General features: G+C 39.7%; 1 protein-coding gene across 7 annotated transcripts in view; it reads right to left on the bottom strand.

Annotated features, from left to right (window-relative positions):
* The window catches only part of LOC106579857 (protein cordon-bleu), a 78,478-nt gene extending 64,729 nt beyond the window's left edge, over positions 1–13,749 (bottom strand). For 2 of the 7 annotated variants that reach the window (XM_014160227.3, XM_082961921.1), the window contains exons 1-2: positions 13,302–13,746; positions 12,765–12,925 (exon numbers count right to left, since the gene is read on the bottom strand). In XM_014160227.3, coding sequence (XP_014015702.3) covers positions 12,765–12,817 — 53 coding nt within the window. In that variant the 5' untranslated portion in view covers positions 12,818–12,925; positions 13,302–13,746. Of the gene's footprint in view, positions 1–12,764; positions 12,926–13,301 lie in introns of all 7 variants that reach the window. The other 5 variants (XM_082961913.1, XM_082961918.1, XM_082961923.1 and 2 more) reach the window with 5 other exon arrangements.
* Positions 13,750–15,024: the final 1,275 nt, after the last annotated feature.

The following is a 15,024-nucleotide window of genomic DNA, read 5'->3' as shown; positions in this document are numbered from 1 at the left end:
AGGTTGGAGTCATTAAAACTCATTTTTCAACAACTCCACAAATTTCTTGTTAACAAACTGTAGTTTTTGCAAGTTGGTTAGGACATCTACTTTGTGCATGACACAAGTCGTTTTTTTTTGTTTACAGACAGATTATTTCACTTATAATTCACTGTATCACAATTCCAGTGGGTCAGAAGTTCACATACACTAAGTTGACTGTGCCTTTAAACAGCTTGGAAAATTCCAGAAAATTATGTCATGACTTAAAAGCTTCTGATAGGCTAATTGACATAATTTGAGTCAATTGGAGGTGTACCTGTGAATATATTTCAAGGCCTACCTTCAAACTCTATGCCTCTTTGCTTGACATCATGGGAAAATCAAAAGAAATCAGCCAAGACCTCAGAAAAAAAATTATAGACCTCCACAAATCTGGTTCATCCTTGGGAGCAATTTCCAAACGCCTGAAGGTAACATGTTCATCTGTACAAACATTAGTACACAAGTATAAACACCATGGGACCACGCAGCCGTCATACCACTCAGGATGGAGACGCGTTATGTCTCCTTGAGATGAACGTACTTTGGTGCGAAAAGTGCAAATCAATCCCAGAACAACAGCAAAGGACCTTGTGAAGATCCTGGAGGAAACAGGTACAAATGTATCTATATCCACAGTAAAACGAGTCCTATATCCACATAACCTGAAAGGCCACTCAGCAAGGAAGAAGCCACTGCTCCAAAACCGCCATTAAAAAGCCAGACTATGGTTTGCAACTGCACATGGGGACAAAGATCATAGTTTTTGGAGAAATGTCCTCTGGTCTGATGAAACAAAAATGACCATAATGACCATAAAGACCATCGTTATGTTTGGAGGAAAAAGGGGGAGGCTTGCAAGCCGAAGAACACCATCCCAACCATGAAGCACGGGGGTGGCAGCATCATGTTGTGGGGGTGCTTTGCTGCAGGAGGGACTGGGGCACTTCACAAAATAGATGGCATCATGAGGTAGGAAAATTATGTGGATATATTGAAGCAACATCAAGACATCAGCCAGGAATTAAAGCTTGGTCGCAAATGGGTCTTCCAAATGGACAATGACCCCAAGCATACTTCCAAAGTTGTGGCAAAATGGCTTAAGGACAACAAAGTCAAGGTATTGGAGTAGAGGCCGACCGATTAATCAGAATGGCCGATTATTAGGGCCGATTTCAAGTTTTCATAACAATCGGTAATCGGTATTTTTGGCAACCGATTTGCCAATTTTATTTATTTTTATTTTTTATATAAATATTTTTTAACTAGGCAAGTCAGTTAAGAACACAGTCTTATTTTCAATGACGGCCTAGGAATGGTGGGTTAACTGCCTTGTTCAGGGGCAGAACGACAGATTTTTACCTTCAGCTTGGGGATTCAATCTTGCAACCTTACGGTTAACTAGTCCAACGCTCTAACCACCTGCTTTACATTGCACTCCACGAGGAGCCTGCCTGTTACACGAATGCAGTAAGAAGCCAAGGTAAGTTGCTAGCTAGCATTAAACTTACCTTATAAAAAACAATCAATAATCACTAGTTAACTACACATGGTTGATGATATTACTAGTTTATCTAACCTGTCCTGCGTTGCATATAATCGATGCGGTGCACATTCGCGAAAAAGGACGATCGTTGCTCCAACTTGTACCTAACCATAAACATCAATGTCTTTCTTAAAATCAATACACAAGTATATATTTTTAAACCTGCACATTTAGTTAATATTGCCTGCTAACATGAATTTCTTTTAACTAGGGAAAATGTGTCACCTCTGCAACAGAGTCAGGGTATATGCAGCAGTTTGGGCCGCCTGGCTCGTTGCGAACGGTGAAGACTATTTCTTCCTAACAAAGACAGCCAACTTCGCCAAACGGGGGATGATTTACAAAAACAATCGTTGCACGACTGTACCTAACCATAAACATCAATGCCTTTCTTAAAATCAATACACAGAAGTATATCTTTTTAAACCTGCATATTTAGCTAAAAGAAATCCAGGTTAGCAGGCAATATTAACCAGGTGAAATTGTGTCACTTCTCTTCCGTTCATTGCATGCAGAGTCAGGGTATATGCACCAGTTTGGGCCGCCTGGCTCGTTGCTAACTAATTTGCCAGAATTTTACATATTTATGACATAACATTGAAGGTTGTGCAATGTAACAGGAATATTTAGACTTATGGATGCCACCCGTTAGATAAAATACGGAACGGTTCCGTATTTCACAGAAAAAATAAACGTGATAGTTTCCGGATTCTACCATATTAATGACCTAAGGCTCGTGTTTCTGTGTGTTATTATGTTATAATTAAGTCTATGATTTGATAGAGCAGTCTGACTGAGCGATGGTCGGCACCAGCAGGCTCGTAAGCATTCATTCAAAACAGCACTTTCATGCGTTTTGCCAGAAGCCCTTCGCAATGCATTGCGCTGTTTATGACTTCAAGCCTGTCAACTCCCAAGATTAGGCTGGTGTAACCAATACGAAATGGATAGCTAGTTAGCGGGTGCGCACTAATGGCGTTTTAAACGTCACTCGCTCTGAGACTTGGAGTAGTTGTTTCCCTTGCTCTTCATGGGTAACGCTGCTTCGAGGGTGGCTGTTGTCGATGTGTTCCTGGTTTGAGCCCAGGTAGGAGTGAGGAGAGGGACGGAAGCTATACTGTTACACTGGCAATACTAAAGTGCCTATAAGAACATCCAATAGTCAAAGGTATATGAAATACAAATCGTATAGAGAGAAATAGTCCTATAATTACTATAATAACTACAACCTAAAACTTCTTACCTGGGAATATTGAAGACTCATGTTAAAAGGAACCACCAGCTTTCATATGTTCTCATGTTCTGAGCAAGGAACTTAAACGTTAGCTTTCTTACATGGCACATAATGCCCATTTACTTTCTTCTCCAACACTTTCTTTTTGCATTATTTAAACCAAATTGAACATGTTTCATTATTTATTTGAGGCTAAATAGATTTTATTGACGTATTATATTAAGTTAAAACAAGTGTTCATTCAGTATTGTTGTAATTGTCATTATTACAAATATTTTTTTATATATATTTTTTATAATAAAATCGTCCGATTAATCGGTATCGGCCCCTTTGACCCTCCAATAATCGGTGTCGGTGTTGAAAAATCATAATCGGTCGACCTCTATATTGGAGTGGCCATCACAAAGCCCTGACCTCAATCCTATAGAAAATGTGTGGGCAGAACTGAAAAAGCATGTGCGAGCAAGGAGGCCTACAAACCTGACTCAGTTACACCAGCTCTGTCAGGAGGAATGGGCCAAAATCCACCCAACTTATTGTGTGAAGTTTGTGGAAGGCTTTGACCCAAGTTAAACAATTTAAAGGCAATGCTACCAAATACTAATTGAGTGTATGTAAACTTCTGACCCACTGGGAATGTGATGAAAGAAATAAAAGCTGAAATAAATCTTTCTCTCTACTATTCTTCTGACATTTCACATTCTTAAAATAAAGTGGTGATCCTAACTGACCTAAGACAGGGAATTTTTACTATGATTAAATGTCAGGAATTGTGAAAAACTGAGTTTAAATGTATTTGGCTCAGGTGTATGTAAACTTCCAACTTCAACTGTACGTGTGCTCCCTGGCCGCAAACATGGAACAATTTTCCTTCAAGTATAATTGTATGTGTAGCTCACATAATAAAAAAAAATGTAACCTTTATTTAGCTAGGCAAGTCAGTTAATAACAACTTCTTACTTACAATGACAGCCTATCGGGGAACAGTCGGTTAACTGCCTTGTTCAGGGGTAGAATGACAGATTTTTACCTTGTCAGCTCGGGGATTCGATCTAGCAACCTTTCGGTTACTGGCCCAACGCTCTAACCATGGTTTGTTGAGGCATTCTTGAGTTTGAAGCAGATATACACCTTTTAAACATTATTTGATTAACATCGTGATAATTATAGTTATCGAATGAAAAAAATACATAGATATCGTGATAATTTATTTGCCATATCGCCCAGCCCTTGGTCAAAAGTAGTGCACTATACTATATAGGGAATAGGGTGCCATTTGGGACATTCTTCCCTCCCTGTGATTTTTTTACGGGCTCCGTTTCACTTTAAACCTCCCTTCTTGTTCTTGCCATGTAAAATAAATCTGCTAATGCCTCTGTGATAACATTAGCTGACAAAAGGAGAACACCCTAACAAATGGCAGTTGTCATAGTTATCTAAAGAGAACCATTGTACCAACTGCTAAAGGTGCTACCTTTGACATGTTCCGTTGGGAAAAAATTATGATCAATCTAATAACTGAGTCGTTCCCCGAAATGAGTGCCTTTTGCATCCCTTTCATATTTTAAGAAGTAATTGTGCACAAATATTGAATTTGAAAAACCTGTTATATTAAATGAAGTGTCCTTTAATATAGACCATATAGAAATTCAATAAATCTGATTTTTTTATATGACTAAAAACAGCATTTTGACATGTCCCTCTGTGCATCCTCTGTGACTTCCAGGAAGATTTTAACCCACTTAACTTGGAGAAATGTTGGAGTTTTGTTGCTTTGATAGTCATTTCTGAAAACTATTATTTATTTCATGTGATTAGTGATTCATTTTAAAGTGACCATTTTATTTTTTTATTTTTTAAGGTCAACCCTGCTGAACTCTCGCTTTCATTTTTTTTAAGAAACATTGATCATCTAATAGTCAAATCATAGTCTAAAAGCAGGTGAGCTGGTTGTACCCTTTTTTTTACAGTTTTCTGGTGTTTTGTGGTGTAAAACTGAGCGGATCGAGCATAATACATCAACCCTGTTACCCAAACTAGAAATGTTTCAATTCAATTGTTTTTGTGAAGCTTGCATTCAATTGTCCCTCCCTGTTGCACACAACAATCTTCCATTCCTCATTTAATATGGTCCTCAATCCTGTTACAGTCAACCCTGTTAATAGGCACTTACTATAGTAATTAGGGATGCACGATATATCGGTGAACATTTCGGAATCGGTCGATATTAGCTAAAAATGCCAACATCTGTATCGGCCAATGTCTAGTTTAATGCCCCGATGTGCAAAACCGATGTCAAAGCTGACGTGCATACATGGCAACTGGAACAGATTGTTTGCATCCATGAGCTAGCTAGCTTTTTTTTTATGACCAGCACTGTAGGTGCGCAAGACAACTTTACCAGCATCATAGCATACATATAGTTGTGACATATGAAATACGAGTGATAGTGTAATAACTATGTAAAAAATGTATGAACCTGTTAAATTACTATGTGACGTGCAGTCATATTCAGGTCCTGATTGGTCAACAAGCTTATTTGACACGTCAAATAGTGTTATTTGACACGTAAAATAGTGTTAAATAGTATATTTTTTGACACGCAAAAGACCCAAACGGCGTTCCATAGAAATCCTGGTTGAGAATGAAACAACTGATCAAACGAACAATGAAACAGCACAGCAAGTAAGTAAAAGAAATAGGTTTTGATTATGTTTTAGTGGTAATGGGGACATACGTAAATGCCAACAAAATAACTTTTTGGTCAGTGTGGTGTGTAATCTTTATTTAACTAGTCAAGTCAGTTAAGAACAAATTCTCATTAACAATGACGGCCTACCCCGGCCAAACCCAGATGACGCTGGGCCAATTTTGTGCCGCCCTATGGGACTCCCAATCACGGCTGGATGTGATACAGCCCAGATTCGAACCAGGGACTGTAGTGACACCTCTTGCACTGAGATGCAGTGCCCTGGACTGCATCCATGTGTGTGCTAACTATTTAACTGTACTAGAATGCTTACATTTACATTTTAGTCATTTAGCAGACGCTCTTATCCAGAGCAACTTACAGTAGTGAATGCATACATTTTTTTCTCCGTACTGGTCCCCCGAATCGAACCCACAACCCTGGCGTTGCAAACACCATGCTCTACCAACTGAGCCGCACATTTTTTTTGTATCGGTATCAGGTTTTTTGGCAAGGAAAATATTGGATATCGGTATCGGCCAAAAATGTCATATGGGAGCATCACTGATTGTAATTTCTTTATTTAAAACTTCTTAGGGATAGTCCCCTTTTCTTTCAATTTTCGTCTAAAATGACATACCCAAATCTAACTGCCTGTAGCTCAGGCCCTGAAGCAAGGATATGCATATTCTGGGTACGATTTGAAAGGACACACTGAAGTTTGTGGAAATGTGAATTGAATGTAGGAGAATATAACACAATAGATCTGGTAGAAGAAAATACAACAGTTTTTTTCTACCACCATCTTTGAAATGCAACAGTTCTAGCCATCACTCTGGTTGTAATTCCGATGGTGTCCACAAGACAGCAGCAGTGTATGTGCAAAGTTTCAGACGGATAACTTGAAGTATGAGCAAACTACATGACATTTAGTGTGAAGTCACCCAGGTACATTCGGGCAAATGTGAAGGAGACATTTACATTCACATTACATTTTTCTGCAAGAATATCGTCAAATCTGTATAATTGGACTTTGAATTAGCTTTTCCAGTATTAGTAGCCATATTATAAGTTCAACATTTGCAAAACACCCAGTTTTCATAACTCTCCATATTCTTATAATTTTTGTCCAAAAGGAAAAGGCTTATTGTCGCACAAGGTTAGCGGCTACATTTTGCGACAGATACAGGGTTCCCCCTTTACTCCCGTAAAGCCCAGCTCATTGGCTATCTAGCTAGCTTTGTTTGACCCCGATTGGTGCTTATTTGACAAAGTTACAGTCAATCAAGTGAAGACCGCCCGCGTCATCGGGTGCCATGAAGGCATCGTTCTCTGACCAAATTTGGTGTCCTATAGGATATACTACACCCCTAATGATATAGTGAAGTCTGGTTATGTTCTAGGATTTCTGAGGAATAAATAAGAATGTGATTTGACTGGTTGAAACAACGTTTACTGTTATATTTTCACAGATTCCTTTCTTTGCAAATTGAACGAATGGAAATACAAAATCGATAGTGCATGCTATATGGACCTTTTTAGGATATTAAAAAGGATTTTCTCTAACAAAACTACACTTTAGTTATCTCTGGGACCCTTTGGATGATAAATCAGAGCAAGATTTCAGAATGTACGTACACATTTCACCTTCAGAGGTGAATTTATCAAACCCATCGCGGTGAAAAAAGTGTTTTGTCGTTAGGAGCTCTCCTCAAACAATAGCATGGCATTTTTTTCGCAGTAATACCTACTGTAAATTGGACAGTGTATTTATATTAACAAGAATTTAAGCTTTCAGCTGATATAAGACACTTATATGTACCGACATTTGTTGTTTCTCTAAAACCTGCGATCGTGACACACGGCGCTGCATGATTTACAACTATCCCATTGACGGGACGCCTATCCCTAAGAAGTTGGGAAAACTTGTTTTTTAATAAGTTGAACGTGCTCTTCACGACAGAAAATAAATGTTGTACAATAAAAAATATTGAAATTAGCCAAGTTACACTACTCAAAAGGCACCTAATCGATGGAACGACCAAACTACTGCTTTTCTTGGCCAGGGATCACTTGAAAAAGAGATTTGAAAAATGTTCAATCAATGGGAACAACCAAGGAAATGGCACCACTGGTCTCCAGAGCGGCAGGCAGAGCAGAGGGGAATTTTCAGCAACTGCTGTCTTTAAATAACCACTATTCATCATGTGCTTTCTGCAACATGTCATAGGAGGTGATTATATAAAAGCCTTCAGCAGGGAGGAGGAGATGCAGGACCATGGGTGCAAAATACAAAGGATTTTGTTTACTTTCAAGTTATAAGGGTTGTGGACTTCAGCCTCCCATAACAAAACCAGTAAATAGATTCTACCACATTATGACACCTGAAGGATAGAACGTGTTTCTGCACAAAAAAAGATACAGAATAAGTATAAAACAATCCCATACAGTACTGAAGTGTCTGATTTACATCTGTAAGAAGATTTGCATTACACTGTATGATGTAATTGTGTAGATTAGGGTAGATTTAAAGTGCAACACAGCAGTTTTAGAGATTATGTTTTGTGTTGCCTTCACCAAAGGGAAGGAGCTGCAGCATATTGAGTCAACAACAACAGAGGTGACAAAAGAACTACAGACACAGTACAAATTCAGTAACAGCCACTGCACAAAAGCTTCTGTTATGGACTGGCCCACAGATGTTTTCCAATCAGTGGTCATAAAAGTATTTTCCATAGAATTCAACTGGAATTCTCTGCCAGTCAATACATACAGTGCTGTATGCTATGGCTTTTGATGTGTCTGCTGACAACAACCTCAACTACAGAGAGAAGAGAAAAATAGTTTTTATGCCTACAACAATTCATGAAGTGTATATTTTTTTGGAAGAATATAGCCTCACATACATACATATATATATATATATATATACACACATACATACATACATACATACACACACACACACACACACACACGTTCAAAAGTTTGGGGTCACTTAGAAATGTCCTTGTTTTTGAAAGAAAAGCACATTTTTTGTCCATTAAAATAACATCAAATTGATCAGAAATACAGTGTAGACATTGTTAATGTTGTAAATTACTATTGTAGCTGAAAACGACAGATTTCTTATGGAATATCTACATAGGTGTACAGAGACTCATTATCAGCAACCATCACTCCTGTGTTCCAATGGCACGTTGTGTTAGCTAATCCAAGTTTATCATTTTAAAAGGCTAATTGATCATTAGAAAACCCTTTTGCAATTATGTTAGCACAGCTAAAAACTGTTGTTCTGATTAAAGAACCAATAAAACTGGCCTTATTTAGACTAGTTGTGGAACAGGGGAACCCAAGAGCAGACTCAGACGAGGAGACTGGATGAAGTAACCAAGGTATTTCTTGAAACACAAGGGGGGGAATGGAGTGCAGGTCAGGGGAAGCTCCGGCGGGTTGCTGGAAACCAGGTGCGGAGGCTGGAGCGAGAGGGGTTGAGAAAGGGTAAGCAGGTCCGGAGGGGAATCCAAGGAAGTAGTAGAGTGGGGAATCCAGGACAGAGTAGCAGGATGACAAGACGTGGGACTGGAGACAGGGACCGGAGTCAGCGTAGGCAGAATGAGCAGAGATTACGATCTGGCAGCGTGGAAGTGACAGGGCTGAGTATTTGTAGAGGTCTTGATTATGGAACAGGTTGCAGCTGGTGGGGATCTGCTCCGACTCCAGTAAACCTGTCTCCACACACACACACACACGCACAGAGGGAGAGAGTACTGGGGGAGTGGCGGCAGGTCAAGGAGACACAGGATAAGCAGTAGAGGGCGTTGCAGGAGCAAATGTGACAGTTGAGTATCTGGAGCATCAGCATTTCTGGGTTCGATTACAGGCTCAAAATGGCCAGAAACAAAGAACTTTCTTCTGAAACTCGTCAGTCTATTCTTGTTCTGAGAAATGAAGGCTATTCCATGCAAGAAATTGACAAGAAACTGAAGATCTCGTACAACACAGTGTACTACTCCCTTCACAGAACAGCTCAAACTGTCTCTAACCAGAATAGAAAGAGGAGTGGGAGGCCTCGGTGCACAACTGAGCAAGAGGACAAGTACATTAGAGTGTCTAGTTTGAGAAACAGATGCCTCACAAGTCCTCAACTGGCAGCTTCATTAAATAGTACCCGCAAAACACCAGTCTCAACGTCAACAGTGAAGAGGCGCCTCCGGGATGCTGGCCTTCTGGGCAGAATGGCAAAGAAAAAGCCATAACTCAGACTGGCCAATAAAAAGAAAAGATTAAGATGGGCAAAAGAACACAGACACTGGACAGAGGAAGATTGGTAAGAGGTGTTATGGACAGACAAATCTAAGTTTGAGGTTTTCGGATCACAAAGAATAACATTTGTGAGACGCAGGAAAAATGAAAAGGAGTGCTTGACACCATCTGTCAAGCATGGTGGAGGCAATGTGATGGTCTGGGGGTGCTTTGATGGTGGTAAAGTGGGAGATTTGTACAGGGTAAAAGGGATCTTGAAGAAGGAAGGCTATCACTCCATTTCGCAACGCCATGCCATACCCTGTGGACGGCGCTTCATTGGAGCCAATTTCCTCCTACAACAGGGCAATGACCCAAAGCACAGCTCCAATCTATGCAATAACTACTTAGGGAAGAAGCAGTGAGCTGGTATTCGGTCTATAATGGAGTGGCCAGCACAGTCACCGGATCTCAACCCTATTGAGCTGTTGTGGGAGCAGCTTGACCGTATGGTATGTAAGAAGTGCCCATCAAGCCAATCCAACTTGTGGGAGGTGCTTCAAGAAGCATGGGGTGAAATCTCTTCAGATTACCTCAACAAATTGACAAGTAGAATGCCAAAGGTCTGCAAGGCTGTAAATGCTGCAAATGGAGGATTCTTTGACAAAAGCAAAGTTTGAAGAACACAATTATTATTTCAATTAAAAATCATTATTTATAACCTATTTATTTCCTATTCATTTTGCAACTTATTTCATGGAAAACAAGGACATTTAAGTGACCCCAAACTTTTGAACACACACACACACACACACACATACACATATATATATATATATATATATATATACACACACACACACACACAGTGAGGGAAATAATTAATTGATCCCCTGCTGATTTTGTACGTTTGCCCACTGACAAAGAAATGATGAGTCTATAATTTTAATGGTAGGTTTATTTGAACAGTGAGAGAGAATAACAACAAAAAAATCCAGAAAAACACATGTCAAAAATGTTATAAAATGATTTGCATTTTAATGAGGGAAATAAGTATTTGACCCCTCTGCAAAACATGACTTAGTACTTGGTGGCAAAACCCTTGTTGGCAATCACAGAGGTCAAACGTTTCTTGTAGTTGGCCACCAGGTTTGCGCACATCTCAGGAGGGATTTTGTCCCACTCCTCTTTGCTGATCTTCTCCAAGTCATTAAGGTTTCGAGGCTGACGTTTGGCAACTCGAACCTTCAGCTCCCTCCACAGATTTTCTATGGGATTAAGGTCTGGAGACTGGCTAGGCCACTCCAGGACGTTAATGTGCTTCTTCTTGAGCCACTCCTTTGTTGCCTTGGCCGTGTGTTTTGGGTCATTGTCATGCTGGAATACCCATCCACGACCCATTTTCAATGCCCTGGCTGAGGGAAGGAGGTTCTCACCAAAGATTTGACGGTACATGGCCCCGTCCATCGTCCCTTTGATGCGGTGAAGTTGTCCTGTCCCCTTAGCAGAAAAACACCCCCAAAGCATAATGTTTCCACCTCCATGTTTGTTGGTGGGGATGGTGTTCTTGGGGTCATAGGCAGCATTCCTCCTCCTCCAAACACGGCGAGTTGAGTTGATGCCAAAGAGCTCCATTTTGGTCTCATCTGACCACAACACTTTCACCCAGTTGTCCTCTGAATCATTCAGATGTTCATTGACAAACTTCAGACGGGCATGTATATGTGCTTTCTTGAGCAGGGGGACCTTGCGGGCGCTGCAGGATTACAGTCCTTCACGGCGTAGTGTGTTACCAATTGTTTTCTTGGTGACTATGGTCCCAGCTGCCTTGAGATCATTGACAAGATCCTCCCGTGTAGTTCTGGGCTGATTCCTCACCGTTCTCATGATCATTGCAACTCCACGAGGTGAGATCTTGCATGGAGCCCCAGGCCGAGGGAGATTGACAGTTCTTTTGTGTTTCTTCCATTTGTGAATAATCGCACCAACTGTTGTCACCTTCTCACCAAGCTGCTTGGCGATGGTCTTGTAGCCCATTCCAGCCTTGTGTAGGTCTACAATCTTGTCCCTGACATCCTTGGAGAGCTCTTTGGTCTTGGCCGTGGTGGAGAGTTTGGAATGTGATTGATTGCTTCTGTGGACAGGTGTCTTTTATACAGGTAACAAGCTGAGATTAAGAGCACTCCCTTTAAGAGTGTGCTCCTAATCTCAGCTCGTTACCTGTATAAAAGACACCTGGGAGCCAGAAATCTTTCTGATTGAGAGGGGGTCAAATACTTATTTCCCTCATTAAAATGCAAATAAATTTCTAACATTTTTGACATGCGTTTTTCTGGATTTTTTTGTTGTTATTCTGTCTCTCACTGTTCAAATAAACTTACCATTAAAATTATTGACTGATCCATTTCTTTGTCAGTGGGCAAACGTACAAAATCAGCAGGGGATCAAATACTTTTTTCCCTCACTGTACACACACACACACACACACACACACACACACACCAAGAATATAAATGCAACATGCAAAGTGTTGGTCCCATGTTTCATTGCATGTTGCATTTATATTTTTGTTCAGTATATATCTGACAGAGCTACAGTAAGAATGTAAAACGGGGGCGGCAGGTGGTTAGAGCCCTGGACTAGTAACCGAAAGGTTGCAAGATCAAATCCCCAAGCTGACAAGGTATAAATCTGCCTGAACAAGGCAGTTAACCCACTGTTCCTAGGCTGTCATTGAAAATAAGAGTTTGTACTTAAATGACTTACCTAGTTAAATAAAGGTGAAAACAGGCTGACTGTCCAATCAAAAATTATCTTCATGCAACGCAAAGGCCTGCTAGGTGGAAAATAGGCTTTCTCCATGTTTCTCTTGTGTCAAGTCACCTTATGACCAAGTCTGTCACCATTCCTCAATATTATGATCATTTGATTGTTTAAACAGTTATTCAAACACAATACTTATTCATATACATATTTGGAGTGGGATGACAAACAACAGTTATTAGAGACCTCAAATTCCTCACACTTACCCTATTGGAGGTTTTGTGGCTGTGTTGACTTCTCCAAAATCCATCTTCTGCATGTGGCACTGACTGTTTTTGCTAATATCCAACTTCAACGGTAAACGTTTGGCTATCCTCAATATTTTCCTTTTGTCCTGTCATCAAGGACACCAAAGCTCTACTGATATCTAAGCCCATTGATATCCAAATAACCGATAGGACAAAAACAAACAAAAAGTGTTATTTTATCATTTATTATTCTTAAACAAAATATGGGTGCTATTTTTCTAATGAAACAATAGTTGAGAATTGTTTGGTTACTTCTAGGCGACAATACCGTCAACACAATGTCAGTAGGCTTGGCTATTTAAAAATAATAATTACACATTAGTTTCACATCAATTGCAAAATAGGATTTACAGGTCCATACAAAGGTGACAGTCATTTGCAGACTAAAGTCCTGCAACATAGTAACAGTTGTCGACACAACAAAAAGTCGCAGCGCAGAGACACAAAGTAACCACTTTAACTTTCAGGATGTGATAGATAGAATAGTGTACTTACGTCGACTCAAACATTGTTTCAATTCATTTTCATATTCTCATAGCAGGTAATTGCAAAGCGATTTCGGAATAATCCGTGTATATGCCTGTTGTCCCTGTTCTAGCCCAAGCCCGCCTTCGTCAGCACTCTAACGTCAGTCATGGTCATTGGGAATTCACTGCCAGCTGCAGAAGGCGAGCGAGCGGTAGGACTGGGACTCACACAACGCGACAGTTGTCATAAATCTCTCTTTTTTTTTTTTTTTTTTTACTGAGACCCATATTTAACTTAAAACACACTCACGTTTTGATCGCTGTTTATACATTAATTTTATAAAACTATGCTACTATAAATGTGTAATTTGGGAATAATTTAATATAGCCCTGTGGAAAGAATGAGTCCATTTCGTAGGCAGGCTGTAAAGTTGAACAATCTGGGCATGGCGAGCATATTAATTAAAAGGTTATTTCTATTGAGTTAAGCGAACGCATCGATAATGAAGAATTCACAGTTGCCAATTCCATAAATCTCTGCTTCATCCTATTGAAAATCCAACTATTTGAATTTAAACCGTGGATCCCAGCATCCCTTGCAATAACTTATTCACTTAAACCCCGCCCCTTTCTTTGTATACCACAACAAAAAAGGTCATTCTAACCTTAATTAAATATGACTGGGAGAAGTGTCAAGAATAAGGAGGCAATATATTCCATAGTGCACTAGAACACAGCAAACATGAACAACAACAGTCTAAACATGGCGGAGGGCAATTAAGCAAAATGTCCACTAGATGACAGCAAATGGTCCTATCACGAACCTACAGGAAGGGTGAGAAATCCATATCTTCATTTAATAAACCAGGGTACTTAGTGGCCTGTAGTTTGTAAATCCAAAAACGTTCCTTTTGGTTTAACTGATTAAGACGGTCCCCTTTTCTAATTGAGGCCGGTACATGATCAATACCCATAGCTTGTAGGGAGGCAGGGTTGCCATGGTGTAAGGACTTGTAGTGCCTTGCCATGGGGTAGTCTTCATTGCCTACCCATATGGCGTACTTGTGTTCCGCTAGGCGATCTTGAAGGCGTCTCTTTGTCCGTCCAATGTAGAACACCTTGCACTGTGGACATTCCAATCTATAGATGACATGAGTGGTTTTGCAGATAATGAAATGCTTGACGTCATACTCCATTTTAGCAGCTATATCAACAAAATACTTTTTCTTTGCAATATTTCTGCAATGGTTGCACTGGTTACATTTATAATAATATCTAGAGAACATTGATATTTCACTGTTCAAATAAAAAACTCAAATGAACAGAAAGTAAAAATATATTTCTAACTTTACAATAATGTAATTCTAGTGTTAGATACTTATCATTGCACAAAGATGATGGAATGATTTTATTCTTCAGATCAGATATGGATCGATCTGTTTGAGGATTGCACGAAATAATTTTCACTTAACAACATGTATGGTGTAATTATCATACTGTTATTAATGAATAGTGATGGAGTTACATAAACTCTGACCACAGGAGGTCACTGTGTGACTTCAAATCACATAATAGTGTGATTCGACGTGGTTGCAACACTCAACAAAGAGCTACAGTTCGTTTCAGAGTGGGTGGCAAGGAATAAGTTAGCCCTAAATATTTCTAAAACTAAAAGCATTGTATTTGGAACAAAACACACACTAAACCCTAAACCTCGACTAAATCTTGTAATAAATAATGTGGAAATTGAG

Source organism: Salmo salar, chromosome 02 (genome assembly GCF_965601325.2).
Source record: "Salmo salar chromosome 02, fSalSal1, whole genome shotgun sequence".
In the NCBI taxonomy this organism is placed as follows: domain Eukaryota; kingdom Metazoa; phylum Chordata; class Actinopteri; order Salmoniformes; family Salmonidae; genus Salmo; species Salmo salar.
The sequence above is the reverse complement of the archived record's forward strand: the minus strand, read 5'-3'. Positions and strand labels throughout refer to the sequence as shown.